This window comes from Eriocheir sinensis, chromosome 35 (assembly GCF_024679095.1).
Source record: "Eriocheir sinensis breed Jianghai 21 chromosome 35, ASM2467909v1, whole genome shotgun sequence".
Taxonomy (NCBI): Eukaryota; Metazoa; Arthropoda; class Malacostraca; order Decapoda; family Varunidae; genus Eriocheir; species Eriocheir sinensis.
In genome coordinates, this window is record NC_066543.1 from 13,463,894 (window position 1) to 13,483,728 (window position 19,835).

Here is a 19,835-nt window from a genome sequence, read left to right on the forward strand (position 1 = left end):
GAAATAATGACAAGAGGGGAAAGTGGTAGAGGGTAAGGGCTCCCCACAATCTTATGAATGCAGAAGATCTCAAAGGAGGACAGTAGATATATCTGAGAAGAATGACTCAAGAGACCGTGTATATATATATTTTTTTTCCACGGCTTGATCATGAGTTGGACTCGCAATCGCCAGTAAGTACCCTGATTAGAGTAAGGCTCATTAGTCGATCTCTGGGTATTGCCAGGACGTCACACACCCCATCCCGCTTGCTCAAGGGGGGGGGGGGGGGATAGCAACCACTGCGGAAAAAACCTGGTTTGAGGTGGGCTCGAACTGCCTGCCGCGCCGCTAAGCGGCACGAAGCCTGGCGGCGCAGCACTTAACCGACTGAGCGACATGTGTGAGTGTGTGTGTGTGTGTGTATTCGATGATCTAGTTGGAATTGGGTAGCTGAGATAGGCAAGCATATCTGGCACATGGATTATTAGCCTACATGTAATTATCTAAAAAAAAAATAATAATAACTGCCTGATGTTTATTCAATCAAAAAAAAGATACTCAAGTAAAGTTTTCCAGAGCTCTGTTATCATAAGAAACAATAATAACGGGAGGGGTAGAATGTGAGCAGCCCCCAGCGGCGGGCCGTTGCCCGCTCATCAACGTATATGTACACATTTACAATATGTAAGATGTAAAAATAAAGAAAGAAAGAATGTGAGCAGGCAGGCCGCACAATAGAGTAGCTCCCCAAGCCTCGGTGCTCTTTACGTTTTCTGTGATGGCCGCGATGCCATGCGGGTGGTAAACAACAAAGAATCTGAAAGCTATGCCGCGACTTCGTTATTGAGAGGGGGAAGTAAAACAACCATTACTTTGCCTCACCTTTCAAAGTAACATTTCCACTAGGCCACAGGTAGTGCAGCATGGCCCCCAAGGCGATGCGTGTCCTGTGTGCGGCGCGCGGCGTGTCTCGGGGCGTCGAGGCTGAGGGCGGCGGCGCCATCGAACTTCCGCAGCCAGACGATGTGTGTGGTCCTGGCCGCGGCGGAGGGGTTCTGCGAGGGGTGCTGCCTTTCTCCTGGACGTGTGTGTCTTGCTCCCCCGTGGCCGCCGTGTGAGGCTGGGTGAAGCGGGCAGCCTCTTGACGCACTGCAGGCCTCTCTCACACCTTGGGAAGATTGCAACCTGGACTCCAGAAATGAACACCTCAGAAAATGTCAGGCTGCTGCCCACTGATGATGTGACTCACTGACGCTTAGCCGCAGGGACGTCATTAACCCGTCATTTATTCATCATCACCCCACAATGTGAGTGACCTGAACTCTGGAGATTGTTCGTGAAGTTATATTGGTGGCGGAGATTCTCGCACACGTGGAGTGGCGAGCCTTTGTCTCCTGTCATGTACTCCCTCTCCCTTCCCAGCACAGTACTGCTGAATGGGGACACCTGCTTTTTATGTGCATATATTTAGATATGTAGGGGACTAGTTCCTGCATGGCTGTATCGAGGTAACTTGATCAAATTAACTTATTAAAATGGGGATGGACAGCAAATTCAGTAGGTACACTTTTGTAGTAATTAGTATTGAGAATTAAAAAAAGAAATATATATATATATATATATATATATATATATATATATATATATATATATATATATATATATATATATATATATATATTATGCACACATTATGATTTTGTATTTTTTTGGTGTTTTCATGACCAAGTATGAATACTTTTGATAAATGTTGTGACAATGAAGTAGTGATGCAGTCTTGCATAACATGAGTGTCTCATTGTGTGTACGAACATGTCCACAGAGCCATGGAGTCACCCAAAGTAATGGTCTTCATCCTGGTGCTGTGTGGCCTGGATGTTGTCTTTTCTGGAGATGAATCTGTTGCAGTCTCAGCCTCCCCATCACCCCCCAGCCACTTGACAACTGATTTGCCAATAAACATTACCAAAACCACAGCAGTCCCAGAGGAAAGCACTCCAATTACACCTGTTCGTCAGTCATCCCCTGATGATCTTCATTTGTTGAATCCTGGCAATCAGGTAATGTTCTGATCATTTGATCTCATGAATGTTTTATATACGTACCTTTTTTTATATAGTAAGTATAACCTTTACTTGAATATCTAACAGGAAGAATCAAGAGTGCCAAAAAAGTAAAACAAATAGATGTGCTCTTCATATGCAAATATAACTTTCCCATTGGTAGGTGAATAATAGAATCCTTGAACGTCCTTCATATGCTACCATAAATTTCTTTTTTCATCTGCTCCATCCCCCACACATATATATAACTTATGAACATACCAAAGGAACTAATTTGTAGTATATTTCATCTCTTTCTGCATCACCTCTTTTCCAAGTTTTAATATGCAAGCCAAAAAAGAAAAAGTTGGAACTGTATCATTGTGCAAGTCTCTGGCAGCTATGGAGTATAGAGGTAGAGATTAAACAAGGCAGCATTAACAGATGGGGAGCCATTAGAACTTTATAAAAAACTGTAAATTAAAGTAAGGTGATTCCCTTTGAAGTTGATTCCTAGAGAGATAATGATCATTGAGAAATTCTGTGAGTATGGAATTTATAATTACTACTAACAGGAAATGTCTAATTTGCAGATAGACTTCTCATTCACATATATTGCAAAAATCACATATATTCTTTAAAGTCATGAAGTTGAGGTGAAAATATTTTTCATTTGTATTACTGAGCTTTCATAAAGTAATGAACATTGTATGCAAAATCTATTCATCATAATTATTGTCGTTTAATGTCCATATTTTCCCATTCAAGGTGGGGTTGGACGGGCGATGACTTTCCTCCACATCTGTCAATCTTGTGCCATATATTCCTCTATTCCCAATATATTCATATCCTCCATCACACATCTGCTCCACTTTTTGTTAGGCCTTCCCACTGGCTGTCGTCCCTCAACTCAACTCCTCTACCTCATTTAACACGCCCCCCCTCTGCCCTTTTCACATGTCCAAACCATCTCAGTCTTCTCTGCCTCAATTTAACAGAAAGGTCCTCAACCCCACACATCTCTGCCACTTCACTGCTTGACCTTCCATCCTGCCACCTCACTCCTGCCATGTATCTCAGCATCCTGCGATCACAACTGCACAGAACATCCATCAGTCTGTTCGTCAGTGCCCATGTTTCTGTTCCATACAAAAGAACGCTTCTCACACAGGCCTCGTAAACCCTTCCTCTGCTCTTCAATCCTATGTTGCGGTTCACTAATAGACTGGCTATTTCTCGCCATCTATCCCATGCAGCTGCTACCCTCGCTCTCACTGCTCTCTCCACTCCTGCTTCACAGTCCAACACATCTCCCAGGTAGCAGAACTGCTGTACTTCCTCCAACACACCTCCGTCCACCACCATCCCGGCATCCTCGACATCATCACTACCATCACCATCATCCCCCTTCCTCATACGATGTTTTTTCCAGGATGATCAATGTCGTAAGAGAGCAGAGTGCGTTCCCCTTGAAGAACGTAGCTGTTTGGGGGTGACACTGCCCTACACACACACATCCTTAGCACTCTCAGGATTCCCAAACCAGAGAATGGCAAGAGTAAGTTTTGCCTGGCTTAATGTTGAATTATTTTGTACTTCCATTCATACATCATATTTATTGACAGAAACATGAAAAAACCTCAAGGATTATGCTCCTGGCAACCAGAGAAGTTACTGGATTGGCTCTTTGTGATGATAGTTTTGTATGTAGGAAAGTAAGGTTGGGGAATGATTAAGTCAATAAAATAGTGGGTAAAATACAAAAAGAAATATTCTGTGTTGTGTACATGTTGTAGCAGTACTGTGGTGCATAGCACTTCATATTGCAGGTCTAAACAAGTGCCACCATTTAAAAAAAAAATATACAACCCTACCCTCAGTAGGGTATTGCTATTGTTACTGTGTTATCATTGGCAGAAAACATAGGAAAAGGTAGTAGAGCAGAGTCCCTGTTATAGTATTAGTGCCTTACCTTTTAAATTCCTTCACAAATCTTTTTTTTTTCTTTGGCTGTGATTGCTGCTGTATCCTATATAGACATTAGTATTCTTTCCTGAAACAATAAGGTGTAATGTGAGGAAATCAGAGGTAGCTACCATTCTTACAAGCTACATTATCTAATCAAGGTTTAATTATTGCCACTTTGAAGGAGAGATATTACCATGGTTAATGTCTTGGGTTTGTGGTCACTAACTGCTTTACTAGTACTGATATATTTCTTTATATGCTGTTGTTTGTCATTCAAAAAATTAACAAAATTTACAGGAGCAGTTGGAGGTGTGGTCTGCCTTGCGCAACATTCCTCGTTGCTGGGCGGTTGTTCAGCCTTTGTTGTGTGCTGTCTTCTTCCCGCAGTGCAATAACAGTTCAGTTGAATTGCCCTCACAGGTATGTTTATTAGATTGTGGTATCCAAAATATATAGTACACAGTAGAAGTCATTCAAGTATGTTTTTTTAATGTTTTTCACACTAAACCTCCGTAATTATTTTAGTTCTGATTGGTATTTAAGTTGGGTTTAGCTGCTAATTGTGTTCCAGAGGTCAGTGTGCTATATAATTCTCATGCCAGAGGAGAACTTAGTAGGCTATATTAGGGATCAGTGAAGGTGCAAGCAGAGGTACAAAGGAAGAAAAAAGTCGTGGTGCAGTTAATTACTCAAGTAACACTTCATTAAGCAGTAGAGTTTGAGAAATAGGAATACTGGTAAGCCCTGACCTCAGACCAGGGAGCATACCATAATTCATAATACATTCTTTCCAGAATCCTTGGTAGTAGAATATCTACATTTTTTAAAATTTATTTAAAGATAGGCAATGAAAGTTGCCATTAAAATTATTTGGCTTATCAATGCCTCACCTAAACTCTATCTTATTATAGAGTTAACATAATTTTTGAATCAGTCTGCAGAATGTTCTCAGTTTGTATGTTTAATGTTATAAATGTTTCCATTAATCACATAAGATTTTTTATTTTGCAAATAGGAGATGTGTGTCATCACCCGAGTTCCGTGCCGCCTGGTAGAGAGAGAAAGAGGGTGGCCAGAATTCCTCATGTGTCATGAGGAATATCCTCACAAATGCAAGGTAAGGTTACCTACTTTGAGAGCATGTGCTGAAAGCCTTACAGTTGAAAATAATTAGAGCTATGGCCATCAGAAAATAAAGATATTGTGCAGAGGAACCTCCTCCTCTTCATAGCAGTAAATGTCTGTCAGTCCAAATTCAACTGGTTCCAATATTCTAGTTACCAGGATTTTGAAGGTGGAAAATCGTATTTAAAAAAAGTCAGTCTTTTAAAAGATGAAAAACAAAGATCTGAGGATCAGGCAGTCCATGGAGGTGTTATATACACAGCGCCAGATAGAGCTACCATTGGACCCTGGTGCTGCAAGTAATTCCGGGCCCCTAAGTATCTTAATTTACACACATCATGCCCAGGCGGCCAGGCCCCCTATGAGGCCAGGCCCAGGTGCTGAGATACCAGCTCCCCCCCCTCTCTTGGGCCCTGTATATACCACTTAAGTTTTCTGTATTGCTCTTGGGTCACTATATTAAAACTGACAAATTTATTTGCCCTAAAATTATTACAGCAAGATTATTTGCTAATGCTAATGGGTGGGAGTTTGCTGCTATTTCAATTAAAAGACTTACTGCAGGTGTTATATTTATGTATTTTTAATCTATCAACTAAAACAGTATGAGTATTGTGTGTATTATAATGCTTAGGTTATGCATCAAAACTGTAATATGATGAGGATGTATAATATTCCACTGACAACTCCGGGCTCCCTTATTTACAGAACACATTAAGGGAATTAAAGTTCAACACAACAGGGCAATGCACTCCTCCCCTTGTGGCCACAGAAGAAGAGTCATCATGGTATGAGGAAATGAAGGGCTGTGGAGTGCAGTGTGCCAACCCAATCTTCACTGATGAGGAACATGAAGACTTGCACAGTTTTATGGCCACCCTTGGAGGAGTCTGTGTGGCTTGTTCTGCTCTCACAGTGGTAAGCTTTAGATTATGGAAGTACTGAATAATATTTGTGCTTTAGTTTTGTTTTAAGAGTTTTTAATGGATTTATTTACTGATGTTCATAAATGTAGCCTTTAAAAATTCTTGCAATCTGTATATAAATGGAAATTATGTTTGACATAAAATTTTATAGTCAGTCAAACAATGGGGCCATTTGCCAGGAGGTGCATTTTTTATCAATTTTTTCCAAATCAATTTGACAACTTTTGAATAGTTATCATGAATGCAATGTGTTGATTTCCAGCATTGTTAAAGTTGTCTTTTATTTTTCAGCTAACATATTTGATAGACTGGCGTGCAGCAAACAAGTATCCCGTGCTCATCATATTCTACATCAATGGATGCTTCCTGGTTGCCAGCATTGGGTTTATGGTTCAGTTCCATCCTGGGGTTCGTCAGGACCTCACCTGTCGTTCAGATGGGACGCTACGTGAAGGTGAACCAAGGTAAACAGATGTGTTTATATCACAACAGCAGCATTGTTTACAGGCTACATATTGGGACATAAGTTACCTGAGAGGGAGTGCTGAAACAGGGAAAGTTGGAGGTGCCTCTCCTGTGGCCATCCCCTTCAGGAAACACTGTGGCACATATATAGATAGATTGTTTGCATACCCCTGAAATTGATTTTTATTGATTTTTGAGGAGCAACAACATGTACCAGTTATACTAATAAGGACAATGCAATTATTCAATTCAGCCACCAAAAGTCACTGATGTTTATTGTATATACACAGTTCTGGAGGGAATATATCGTGTGTGGTGGTTTTCGTTTGCCTGTACTACTTCATGGTTGCTGGGGGCTTATGGGTCATCATCCTGGCTTACTCCCTCCACACCAGCTTCAAGTCTTATGGTGAGAACACCCTGTAGTGTGATACATTGTGGAAATAGTAACCAATGAGAAAACAACTTGTTTTGCATCCTAAAAAATCTTGTGTTTATGAACACTTATTTTTTTCAGTTTCTTGTTTTGTACTGACAAATTTTGAAAGATGTTACATGTATATTTGTTCGGTTGTATTAACAATACTGATTCTATAAAATGTGAAAAGAGGTTGTAAAACACCTTTGATTGCACTGAATTATCAAGTTCATCACTCCAAATGCAGCAGCAGGGCTATGTGGAGATGAGCTGGAGAGGCGCGCTGCTTACTTCCACCTGTTGTCTTGGTCACTGCCACTCGTCCTCACAATCACCATCATGGCACTGGCTCAGGTGGAGGCAGACTCTGTGGCAGGAGTTTGTTTCTTGTCATCATCTATATACATCAGAATTTTTTTTCTTCTGCTGCCAATTATTGTTGTTGTTATTGTAGGGGGATTCTTCCTTGTAAGGGGTAAGTACTGTTTTCCCATAAATACTTTTTAGTTTCATATCTGTAATGAAGAAAAATGTTTTAGTTACATGGAAAGGTTATGTCATTAAATGATTTTTTTGGGGTGCAAAATCTTTGAGTAAGTGGAGTAGGCTTACATGACATTAGGTATGTGAACAAGTGCTGTTCACTTAAGAGATTTTCATCATTCTTTCCTTGCAAATATATGTAACTGTTCTTAATATTAATTTATGATGCAGAGCTATATCACATCGAAGACCTTGACGTATTGAGGTGAAATACTGATGTATAATTAGTGACGCTGCAAAATTCATAAACAATTTTTTATCCACATTTCCATATTACAGGTATGATAAAGTTGATATACCTCAAGATGGAGTGTTTCAACATCATCAGTGACAGTGCCAACAACAAGATTGTGGAAACCATTGTTCGGCTTGCCATCGTCACTGTCACCCTGGCAACCTTCACAGGCATCACCATATACTGCCACATCTACCAGTACATGAACCAGTCAGATTGGGATGACGCCCTTCGAGACTATATCATGTAAGGTGCTTGGGAGTTTTGAGGTTCAACTTATGGTATTAACACCAAAATCGTCAAAATCATGAGTAGTGTATGAACCATGTTATATTGCATCTCTGGGATAAGTGGTTGTCGTATTTTCTTACTTTAAAAGAGTAAAATTACAAGTTATAGGAAGTGAAGTGATATTATTAGTGTCTGTTTAATGAAGAGGTGTTGTAATAGGCTAATAGCATTAATTTTAGGTTTTGTCTTGTTTGTCATGACCAGGTGTGTGACCAACATAACAGCTTCAGCAGAGAACAGAGCTGGCAGCCCAGTCTGCACTATTTTGGACCGGCCCAGCATCAATGTGTACAAGCTACACCTGCTGGCTTTTTTTGGTGCTGGAATCATAATGTCTTCATGGTGCTGGACTCCTAACACTGTTCATGCTTGGAAGCGCTTTCTAAAGAGGTTTGTTGTATCATGTGGCTAACATTATGTAAAGAATCTCCATTGTCATCATCATTATCAGTATGACAGTAGCAAACTGTATGTCAGTGCTGTGTGAGTTTGTAACTGTTCAGATGTGTGATGGGGAAGCCTCAAGTGGTGTTCAGTAATCAGGCATAGTTGTCATGTTTGGGAATGACACTTAATATTTTTCTGGCGTTACTTATGAGCCACCCATCTGTTTGGATGTCTCCTTTTCTGCTCAGATGCCTGGCCTTAACTCTTTCATTGCTAAATGCTTGCAGCAGGCGTTAGGCGTATTTGCTGGTGGCGCTAAACGCCCGCTGCGACCTCCACCCGCACTCAAATCTCCTGCGTATGAGTGTGTTCCAACACTAATTCTCACAACACAGGATTGCCAATTGAGTGGATTCTTCACTAAATTTGGTGGAAAATCATATCAGCCCAGCGCGGCAAATCTACGGATGAGTAACTGGTGGATGTTCTTGCCCAATATAGCGTCATTTTTGCATAGCTTCACCTATCACCGACTGATTCTTTGACCAAATAGTTGTAAATATTGCAGTTGGCAATGCTCCCTTGTCAGAATCTGTAGAAAAAATGTTCCCTCAATATGGCTGATCATCACGCATGCACCGACGTAAGTGTTAACATTCAACACTCCCTGAACGTGCATGTACGTTCGCAAGAGAGGCATACATAACCGACTCCTATAGATCTGGACCTCCTCTTTCCAATGGTGTTTTTGTTTTTAGCTGTGATGAATAGTTTTTGAGATACAGAGGTTAAAAGAGACCCCCAATTGGGCTGCCCGACTGTGCCTGAGGGGATAGTTGCGTCCACACTGCGCGCAAGGAAAGGGTTAAGAACTCATAGTGGCAGAAGAATTATCATTCTTTATTGTTTGGACACTGTCAGTTTAATTGGGGAATGGGGAGGGAAGCAGGTACACTTTTAGCATTCCCAAGAGTATGAAGAGATACTGATGACCAGGCACTGAAGGGGTCAAGAGAGCATGGTTGACAGGAATGAAGGGACTAGTGAAATGCATGGGACTGTGTGTTTGTACTTTAGTTAAAAGGATGAATACATTAGGAAAGTACGAGACAAAATATGGAGGAAAAAGTTGAGTGTAAGTCTTTGTTTTGTTTCTGAAGTGTTCTAAGCTCATCAGAGCTGTAATTTTCTCCATCTCAGAGTTGCAGGAGTGCCAGATGAGGAGCCTCTGCGTCTTGCCAGGCACAGGGTCATAGCTCAAGCCTTTGCTAAGCGGCATGACTTCAACACTGCTGGACGGCTCTCGATAAGTCTTCATTCAATGCATGAGGATCCCTTGGGTAAGTTTGCCTCTTTTACTTTTTTTACTTATTGAGTTCTTAAAAACAAGATAACAAAGAATTCATCAACTTCATTAGAGTCAGGAACTATGATCTGTATGTGTATTGTAATGACTGCCACATACAGTGTTTAACCTGCTACAACTCAATAATGTAATTTTTTTTCTTTGGTGGGGAAGCACAGTTGTGGGGGGAGTAGCATCCTTCTTACTTTTATTTTAACCACACGCATAGTTTCAAAAGTAGGAAATCTTTTTTCATGGCTGGTTTCTCTCCATCTGTTTGTCTGTCAGTCTTGAATAAGTCATGAAAACCTCTTCACTTTGCATAGTTCAATCTGGGAAATAGGATAGTGAAAAGGATGAAGAGTTTGATTAATGAACAGTAATTTCATTATAAGTGTAATCATTTTTACATCCAAATGTCTACAGTGAGTTTTGAATGATGTTGATAATGTTCCAGGGCTGAACTTCGACATGAACAGTGCAACTTCTGGAGACATATCCTCTGCCTGGGCCACTGCCATTCCTCACCTCATGACCCGGCGTGGAGCTCTGGTGGGGCCGGCAGCTTTGGCTCTGAGGAGGAACTCTGTTGATTCTGAATACAGTATTAGCAGAAGGTTAGTGGAAAGATCTCTACCATCTTTATAACAGGGAGCAGTGAGCAGAATGATCAGTATTTTATTTTATTTTGCTCACCAGTATTCTACTATGGTTAATGTCAGTCTAGCAGCTTTACAGATATAAATTCTTGGGGCAGATATTTCACTAGTAAGCAGCCTCCCTCCATACTCCCACACATACTTAAAACACTGCCCTTAAAATATTTATACTCAGTCACTTCCTTCATCTTTTCTCCCAGCCAAATCCTACACCCTGTAGTGCTCATTGTATGGTTTAGCAAAATCAATGGTCTCTCTTACCCTTTTGAATACCCTTATCAGCCTCTTGCCTGAATTTTGTATTTATTAGAATTATCATTATTATTTTCAGATTCTCCATTGAATCAGGGCATAATAATCGCAGCTCTAGAAGGCATTCTTTGGACTCCCAAATGTCATTCCATGTGTCTGATGCTGAGAGACTTGCAGCACTACACACAGCTGCCAGGTTTGGTCGGCGCAAGAGACGGGACTGGTTTAGTCTGAGACGAGGCCGCCGAGTCAACGCCTGGGACAGACGAGGCTCAAATACATCTGATGACAGCAATCTTAGCAATCTAGGCTCCATGGTAAGTGAACATACCATGCCATCTCGTCCTAGTTTGAGGCATTACACATCAGGATGAAGCAAAGCCACTCCTCTAGGTAATTACTAAGCTTTTATAACGGCTTTATTTGATTGAATCAGTTCTCTTTGTATACAATCAGGCATTGCTGTTGTATCAATATGTTTTTCAGGATTTCCAGGTTTTGTATTTATATTTATTATAAAACCCATTACTCAAGTTCATCTTTTCAACAGATTTTGCCTGCAATAACAATGAACACTCAAGACACCTTGTTTACGAATATGATGAAGCGCCTCAATTTGAGCTCAGATGAACCAATCCGCTCAGAAAGAACTACTCCTTCAGCCCCGTCAACCCAGTCTGTGAATGTTAATGTCCCTCTGCCAGGACAAACAACGTTAGACTCAGAAAATGAAGTTGGGAATGAGAACCATGGCTTTGGGGATGATTCAGTTAGTCATACAGTTCTCAACAATATTTTAAAGAGTGCTGATGTCAAAAGGAAAGAAGAAAGCTACTCACGAACACCAGTAACACTTGAAAATGGCTTGCTCTCATCTGCTCATATGCATGACAGTGGTAAGCCTGTTAGTGTTGATACTGGTGTTCAGGTTACTTGTACTAGCGTGGGTGTGCAAACGGCATTACCTAATGGTAATGTACATCCTGTCATGTTGGATAAAGCTGTTCAGGTTGCTATTCCCATTCCACTAGGGACAGACAGTCATGCATACCAGTCAAACTCTTCTGGTGATGACAACAGTAATTCAGTGCTGAACTGTAAAGGCCAAGAAAATATGAAGAAAGTCAATGAAACTACTTTTTGTAGCCGAAGGACTCAAAACACAGATCGACCTGGAACACCTGTGAGTAAAATCATATCTAGAAAAAATCATAAAAATGAAAAAGTGACAGGACACCACAGAATCAGCAACTCAAATCATGTCAGCAGTAAACACCCACCCACTGTCAAAGCAAGCAGTAGAGGTAAAAGTAAAAAGAACAGAGGGAAGACTAATGAGGTGATGACAGTGCTAGATATTGCTGATGAGAGTCCCTGAAGGAATCATAGTTGGAGTTAAGCTATTGATGTACATTACTGAAAACTTGCAGTCACTGACTTTATATCAAAAGAAAAAAATAGTAAGTCTTATTTTTATACTTTTTTACATATACTAAACAGTACATTTTTTTGTAGTTACTCTATACCTTACCCTATTTATTTATGTTTTGAATTTACAAGCAATAGCAGCTTCTGTGAATATTATTTTGTAATATGTGCTTTTATTTTCTCTGTGATCATCTCTGAGTATTTACTTGATTGCTGACTCAGTCACTTTTTATTTTGAGAAGCAGAGTGGGTCTTTCTCTGCTTTACCCATCTCCAAAACATGACACTTAGCCTTGAACTTATATATTCCACATAGCTCTCCAAACAACCACAACTTTGCTAAGTCAAACAGTAGCATGTGTTTCTGCTTTGCTTTGTAAACATTGATGTCCTCCACAAAAACTGGAACAAGAGTGGGACCATTGCTGAGATCCAGGGAACCTTGTTCAAGCAGCAGCTGCAATCTCAGGAAACATTTCACATCATTATTTTCATACAATGTAATATAATCATCTGATCATTTGTTTGTCATTTGTCTCATTGCATTCTATGGTATTGCAAAGGAATATGAAAAAGCTTAGCTTTGTATTTAGAAGTTTTATTTTACCTCAATATTACTTACATACTTTATACCATGGCATTTTTTTATAGTTAAATTATTGGTGTGTGACAACGGAATGTGTTGTGTTTGTAAATGAATGTATCAACTAATTTATTGTGTAGATGTTGTGATGGTGATTCAAGTATGTTGTGTGGAATGGGAATCTCATAGTTTTGTAGCATGTAGGCAGGGCTCAGGATAGCCAGCCCAGAAACACTGTACCTTAGATGCCTGTGCCAAAAACTTTTTCTATTAATCATTAATTTGACAAGCTATTTTTATAATTATTCTTGATATTTTACTGCATGCTTAATTTATTATATCTTGTATAAGTTAAAAGACTAGCATCCTTTAATTTTAATGAAGCAGCATATTGATATGCTATTACAAGATTTAAGTTTTTAATTAATGTGTGGAGAATGTAAGATATATTTCCAGAAAATTGTTTTGCTCTCTCCCCAACTACAACATGATTTCAGGCTGACCAATACTCAATGTAAACATGGGAAGAATTGAACGTTTCATTGAAAACCAAAGATAAGAAGTGATAAGAAACAAATAAGCTCTACCATAATAGTTAACAATAGATGATCATGCGCGCTTCGTCGAGCAAGATGCAACAGGCACAGATGCGGAGAAATGACACAGGAGAGAAGCATGTGTAGTGCCGTGACGAGGTGGTATGGGTGATAATGAGGCATACAGATGTGAGGGCCGAAGGTGTAGGCTATAGAGTGGTGTAATGAGTTGTGTTTATCATCGGGTTGATTTGGACAACAGTGTATAGTTGTCACTATCTTAATTAAAATAGTTTGAATGTCTCAGCATAACAGAAGGGAGACTCAGTGTCTGGCAGGGTGAGAGGGAAGAGTTTGAATGGCTTTCAGCATAACAGAAGGGAGACTCAATGTCTGGCAGGGTGAGAGGGAAGAGTTTGAATAGCTTTTAGCATAACAGGAGGGAGACTCAGTGTCTGGCAGGGTGAGTGGGAAGAGTTTGAATGGCTTTCAGCATGACAGAAAGGAGACTAATTGGCTGGCAAGGTGAGTGGGAAAAGTTTGAATGGCTTTCAGCCTGACAGAAAGAAAACTGGCTGGCAGGGTTTAAGGGTGGGAGTGGATAAAAGAGAGTTTGGTGTGAAGTACGGGATTCTTTTTATTATTTTATTATTTTAGTTGCCAGAAGGTTATTCCTGGAGAAATGTGGAAGAAAAGTACATGTTCTGAATGATTTCCTTGGTTTGCGCGCCTCTCCACGCGGCGCCGCACACACGGGCGGTAGCTGGCCGAGGGTGGGAGGCAGGAGGACGAGCACCACATAAATTATTTTCTCAGGTAAATCCAGAAGTTGGGTGCAGTTGCCTGTTTTCTTGAAATTATAACTTGACAGTTATTGGATGCATCGTTGTTCAATATCTCGGGGCAGTTGGTATCAGGTAAAGAGGAGAAAATAGCTCCTACTGAGCGCGGTGTGGTGTCAAATCTCATCCCTGTCCATCCCAACCTGAACTGCGCATCGCGGAACCCAATCTTTACTTTCACAGAGTAACTAAGTGAAGTATCTAAGTGTAAAGAAGTACCAAGGAGGACCTACAAAGCGATGCAAAGCGGAACAGGTCTCAAGAAGAAAAAGAAGAGTGATTGTTGATATCTTAGTTATATACATACATATGTCATCATTTGCTTTTATAATAATATAAATAAACTTGGGTGGGACAGATCCCGACAAGCAGTCGACAAAAGACACTGTACCGTGTCGAAATTCACCCACCCTGTGCATGTATTCAGGATGGGATGGACTATGAAGGAGGGATGAGATTTGATGTCACACCGGCCTAAGTCTATATCTATCTATCTATCTATCTATCTATCTATATCTATATCTATATCTATATCTATATATATATATATATATATATATATCTATATATATATCTATATATATCTATATATATCTATATCTATATCTATATCTATATCTATATCTATATATATATATATATATATATATATATATATATATATACTTAGACACCGGCATCAAAGTGTGTGTAACTGTGTGTGTGTGTGTATGTGTGTGTGTGTGTGTGTGTGTGTGTGTGTGTAGGCCTACTCGATGTGCAGTGTATCAGTTGATTTATAGGTAGGCAATGTGCTAGCTTATTTGGCTAGCAGAGGCATTTTGATGAGAATCAAGGGGAGGGGCTGCCTGAATGGAGCGTATTGGCTTGGAGTTGAGTGACTCAACTCCAAGCTGAATTTTCCATAGAGTTCAAGTTCTAGACTAGAGTGCGTTTGAGGATGTCTCAGGGATGCACGGCCATGATGCCGCCGTCCCCCCAAGCCGATGATTGCACACACTTCACTCCTAGCCGATTTCAGTTTTTCTCCATGTCAAATAGTAGAGTCAGGAAATTAGGTAGGAGTAAAGGGTATGCAGTCGTTGGCTTAGAGCGGTGGCGGCACCAAGGCCCTGTAGCCTGGAGGCAGCCTCAGACGCACTCTAATACATAATTTAAGTTCTATGGAAAGTACTGCTTTGACAGTTCACTGAATGGCCACGTGTGGCGCTGCCTGTATAGCCAATACGGTTCATTAGTGGCGGGATGGAGTACAGAGCAAGGCTTTATCCTTGGGACGGGGAGGGAGAAAGTGCCAACACTCAGCAAAGGAATGGAGAACAGATTGTAACGCCAAAGGAAAACAAAAGGCTAAGTGGCGTTAGTTGGAATAATAACGGTAGCTACATAAAAACTGGACGTATGAAATACACATACACTCACTCCTGAGAACAGTCATAACTCAAAGATTCTCTCAAATCAATATTAGTGTTTAATTTGTCTGAATAATGGCGAGTTAAAATCAAAATAATTAAGCAATCGAAAAGGTATTTTATTACTTAATGATTAATTTCCCTAAAGTAATCAGTAATCACAGTTGAAAAAGGTGCTGGCTGCCCACCTTTAGTTCCTGGAGGAGACGACTTTACAAATAAAACAATTTAATAATGATGATGATAATGATGATGATAATAATAATAATTAAAATAATAATAATGACATGCATGCATTAATTAATGAGTGCCACAACGCCCTTGGCAGGCCATAGACGGTCAAATGGAAGCGCTGCGGCGGACTGCGTAATCGTGTTATTATTCGTGCTGTCTGTTTGTCGCCTGTGGACCGTGAGGGGCCGCCACAACGGTCTGCAGTGTGGTGTATAATGCTGGGTTCACACATTCACGGTTTATAGGTTGCCAAAAGGCCGGAATCATTGTATATAAATTTAGCATACGCAGAATACGTGTAGATTTTTACATAGGCTACTACATAGAATGAGAATGATGACCAACTGAATGGCTTTGTTAGCAAAGTGAAGGAAAATTCAGATAACTCAGGAGTATAAACAAAGATATGAGGAGAAACAGAACTATAAGCAGCAAGCAGCAGGCTTATTCTGTCTTATAACTGACAAAAAGAAAAAAATATAGCTCAGGATGTGTTAATTATATTACAATGGCGGCGCTCCTGCTTGTGGGTGTCGTGTGAAGGCTTCAAGTACTGTGGCCCTCTGTTATGTCGTCTCCAGCTTCGTTTATTTGCTTACCACGGTGACTACGGTGACTGCGATCAGAGGTTAGGAAGACTTAGCTCACCTTTCCCTGGCCTGCAGGTGAGCACGGAGCAATAGTCAGTAGTCAGGTCAGGTGCCAGCCTTGGGCGGGATTCATCAAACCATTTACCGGACCTCTGTTTGGTAAGTCTCGCGGTATCTCCGCCCACCCGGTAAATCGGCATTCATCAACCACTTACCGGAGCCGTGGTAAGGCCAAAAGTTACCGCGGCTCCGAGCACCCGTAACTGAGTTACCGCAGGCGTGGTAAGTGGGTAGATACTGCCGCGGCTCATGTTCGGAGGCGATTTTGAGCCTATGCATTTTTTACCTCGTAACGTGTCCTACACCATCAGAAGCAGAAAAGCATGCAGATTTAGGATCTGGGCTTATAGAAGCGATGTGACGAAAACCAGCTGAGTACGAAGGAGTTGAAGATAAATAAATGCAAGAAAATGTGTACTCCCTATTCATTTAACTTTGATTTTCGTATGTGTATTTACACATAATTGTTACAATTTTATGCTAGTGTGATGCAGAATTTTCTCAGGAAGATGATGGTGGTCTCCATTTTTCTCAAAAATGAATGTTGGGGTCAGGAAACGGGGTGGGAGTGAGGTGTGTGAAGTCGTCGGTTTGGGATGAACTGGGCAGACCCGTGCACGGCCTCAGGCCGGCTTCACTTGCAGGCCGCACTCTATAGTATGTAAGTCTGTGGAACTGTCCACCCACATGACTTTTCCCTACTTGTTAAAACACTGCAGAGGGAATAATGTTCTGTCTGTGACAGTCACCTCCCGTCTCAAGTCTCCAATATTCTTGCTGTGGAGTTTAATGTCGTAAAATTTTGCTCTGACCTCCTCCACACTACTCACGAAGCCACTCGATCACGCCATTCACCTCAGCAGCCACAACTTCCCACACCCACACCCATTGCTTGGCTGCACCAGTGAGGCATGATGACAATGACCCCCTAGCCAATTTTGGTTGCGAGGGGTGAGTATGGGCAAACATTAGAATAATACCCAATCTTGTGATAGCGAGGCACGCAGCTGGCGACGGAAAACTATGAAGGTAACATACAAAAATGTTCAGAATATTGCTAGGCTACATAAGCGAGTATATTTTTATTTCAAGAATAAATATACAAGTAACGTGCATTCATTCGTAAAAAACGCATCTAATTGAGGGATCACCACGCTAATTATTTGTTTTAAGGCAATATTTACGCCTGTACAATACACATGTCTTGATTTTGAAATCTGTGTATTAGTAAACAAACGACACGTGAAAGCTGAAATACAGCATCAAAGGTCGCACGTGATTGGCTATCCAGCCCAACCAATCGTTGCTATGGTGCGAGTTACCGGAGCGTTACCATACCGTTGATGAATGCCGTGTTTGAAAGATGCCGCAGCTCTGGTAGCGCTCCGGTAAATGTGAGAGATACCGGAGGCGTGGTTGGTAAGATTGATGAATCCGGGCCCTTGACGGGGCCACGCGCTGCGCCGCCCACTTTGTTTCCACACACAATCAACGCCAAGGTGATGGAGCTTCCTTGGGGATTCGAGGATGGTATGGCAATGCGTGCCGCACTTAAAGGTCAATCTGATATGGTATGAGTGAAATTATATCTTTCAACTGATTCTAGTAAAACTTCAATGGCTCCCCTCATACTGGTTATGACTTGTTAGCAGTTGGTTACAATGTTTCACACCAAGATTAAACATTGCATAACGGTCGACACAGACAACGTAACGGAACATGATGAGGGGATTACGCCTCATCTGAACCTTACCTGCCGCTCAGTGAGTCAGCTGTGAAGGCGGGTCTTTGGGATATAAACGAGCTGTTCATCGTCAAACGATGTGGGGAAGGGGCCCAAGGGGAGGAAGGGGGGGGATCGGAGTCGTATGCATCAACATGAGGCGGCGGGAGATGACAACAGAGGTACGGGAGGGGAGGTTGCTAGTAGGTTAGTCAGTCGCAACTCGCGCTCCGTTGTAGAAGGTTGCTGGGTCGCCTCGCCTCCCGCACACACGTGGTCGGGAGTGTGTTGTTAGCGCGGCCTCCTGGCGATGAGGGGAACTCTTACCACCGACCTGTGAACGCTCTAACACATCAGTGGGAACTTGCGTGCTCCTGGGAGAGAGATTTTGATGATAACACGATTAACTCCTTGGGGTCATTATTAAACGTAATTTTAGAACCCTACAAACAATAAATAAAGAAGAAAATAACAAGCAAGTCATCAATGCACCTGTGCCCCTCCCTCCGTGGTGACAAATGCGGCCTAACCGACAGAACATCTGAGACTAATTTCATAAGTATATGTAACGGAGGATTAAACGGTTGAGGATAAGTCATCAGTTTTCCTGGACCAGGCACGTCCCCTGCCCACGCACCATGAAGCACGTCACCTTCGTCATCGCCGCCTGCGTCGCCTTCATACCTCCTGCAGTGCCAGGTGAGCTGCCCCTTTGCATGGGTACTTTTGCATATTGCATTGTCCCGGGAGCAAGATGGAAAGGGTGACGTTTTGACAATCATTATACACATGTTCCCCATCCTTCCCAGCTTCTCATTTAGGCTACTCGGTTGTCCTGGGTTGAATTTTTTTTCTATTTTCTTGTATGTAGTGCCACGAGTCAATCAGTAACGTACCGAAAAGAGGTATTAACAGACCTACGCTACTGTTAGAAATCCGACATTCATTATTTCGTCTCGTAATTAGAAATTGGTAATGTTTCTTCCTCTGTTATTCCATTTTGGATCAGGAGGCAGAGGTTGTATAGTTTTAGCAAGAGTCCTTCGCTACTCTTTGTGTGACACTGCTATGAAGGCGATCATCTGTAAGGAGGTGGTGGTGGTCATGCTTTGCGGTGACGGTGGTCGTGCGGATTATTGTCAAAACCTGTTCAGAACTTTAATTTATCTGTGTGTGTGTGTGTGTGTGTGTGTGTGTGTGTGTGTGTGTGTGTGTGTGTGTGCTCATAAATACAATTTCCTCCTTCAGCAGTTTTATGGAGCCCCTTTTTTTAACCTCTCCTTTCATCTACCCTCTTCCATATATACCTTTCTCAGAATCAAATAGGTCGCTCACTGTCACTCATTCACTCAGTCATTCGTTTATCAACTCTTTCCATTCACTCATTCATACTCCCGTCTCTAATTCTCCCCTGCGATCAGATTTTCTCTGTGTTCCTGTTTTCACCGCAATGAGGTAAGTAGATGCGTCCTGACTTCGGGACAGCCTTGGCCACGTGCAAGGTGAAGGGCGTGTTGTGTCTCGGGCAGCCCTCGTAGTTTTGGGTCTCCACAATTCGGATCAGCTCTTGTGACACAACAGAGATGATAGTTGCATCATCTTTGTTATTGCTATCGAAACTGTGAACGATTTTATTTATGGTGTCAGGAATTCGGTGCAGCTCTTGTAACAGCAGCATGGTTAGCTCGCGGGCCGCGGCTGACACATGGTTCCACGGCGGGGCGGGGCCGAGCGTGAAGTAAGACTGCTCGTGGGGGTAACAGTCGGCGCCAATGAAACCACAAGTAAA

At 41.6% G+C, this 19,835-nt stretch overlaps 2 protein-coding genes across 3 annotated transcripts in view; both read left to right on the forward strand.

The window, feature by feature from the left end:
* Window positions 1-697: 697 nt before the first annotated feature.
* On the forward strand, window positions 698-12,654 carry LOC127007438 (smoothened homolog). Its single transcript, XM_050878452.1, has 15 exons — window positions 698-1,289; window positions 1,805-2,042; window positions 3,457-3,582; window positions 4,290-4,412; window positions 5,008-5,109; window positions 5,826-6,035; window positions 6,335-6,507; window positions 6,799-6,917; window positions 7,174-7,401; window positions 7,749-7,950; window positions 8,200-8,385; window positions 9,583-9,722; window positions 10,185-10,344; window positions 10,718-10,955; window positions 11,189-12,654. The coding sequence occupies exons 2-15, from the start codon at window positions 1,809-1,811 to the stop codon at window positions 12,014-12,016; spliced, it is 3,069 nt and encodes a 1,022-aa protein (XP_050734409.1). The 5' UTR covers window positions 698-1,289; window positions 1,805-1,808; the 3' UTR covers window positions 12,017-12,654.
* A 5,579-nt stretch (window positions 12,655-18,233) lies between these two features.
* LOC127007439 (basic phospholipase A2 PA-12A-like) overlaps window positions 18,234-19,835 on the forward strand; it is a 64,433-nt gene continuing 62,831 nt past the window's right edge. For both annotated transcript variants that reach the window (XM_050878453.1, XM_050878454.1), the window contains exon 1: window positions 18,234-18,745. In XM_050878453.1, coding sequence (XP_050734410.1) covers window positions 18,685-18,745 — 61 coding nt within the window. In that variant the 5' untranslated portion in view covers window positions 18,234-18,684. The remainder of the gene's footprint in view (window positions 18,746-19,835) is intronic.

Bases quoted from the DNA above. Each gene is read 5' to 3' on its own strand.
- LOC127007438 (XM_050878452.1), top strand. From the start codon at position 1,809: ATGGAGTCACCCAAAGTAATGGTCTTCATCCTGGTGCTGTGTGGCCTG. The intron at 3,583-4,289 runs GTAAGTTTTGCC...CAAAATTTACAG, and splicing joins CAAACCAGAGAATGGCAAGA to GAGCAGTTGGAGGTGTGGTC. The intron at 4,413-5,007 runs GTATGTTTATTA...TTTTGCAAATAG, and splicing joins CAGTTGAATTGCCCTCACAG to GAGATGTGTGTCATCACCCG.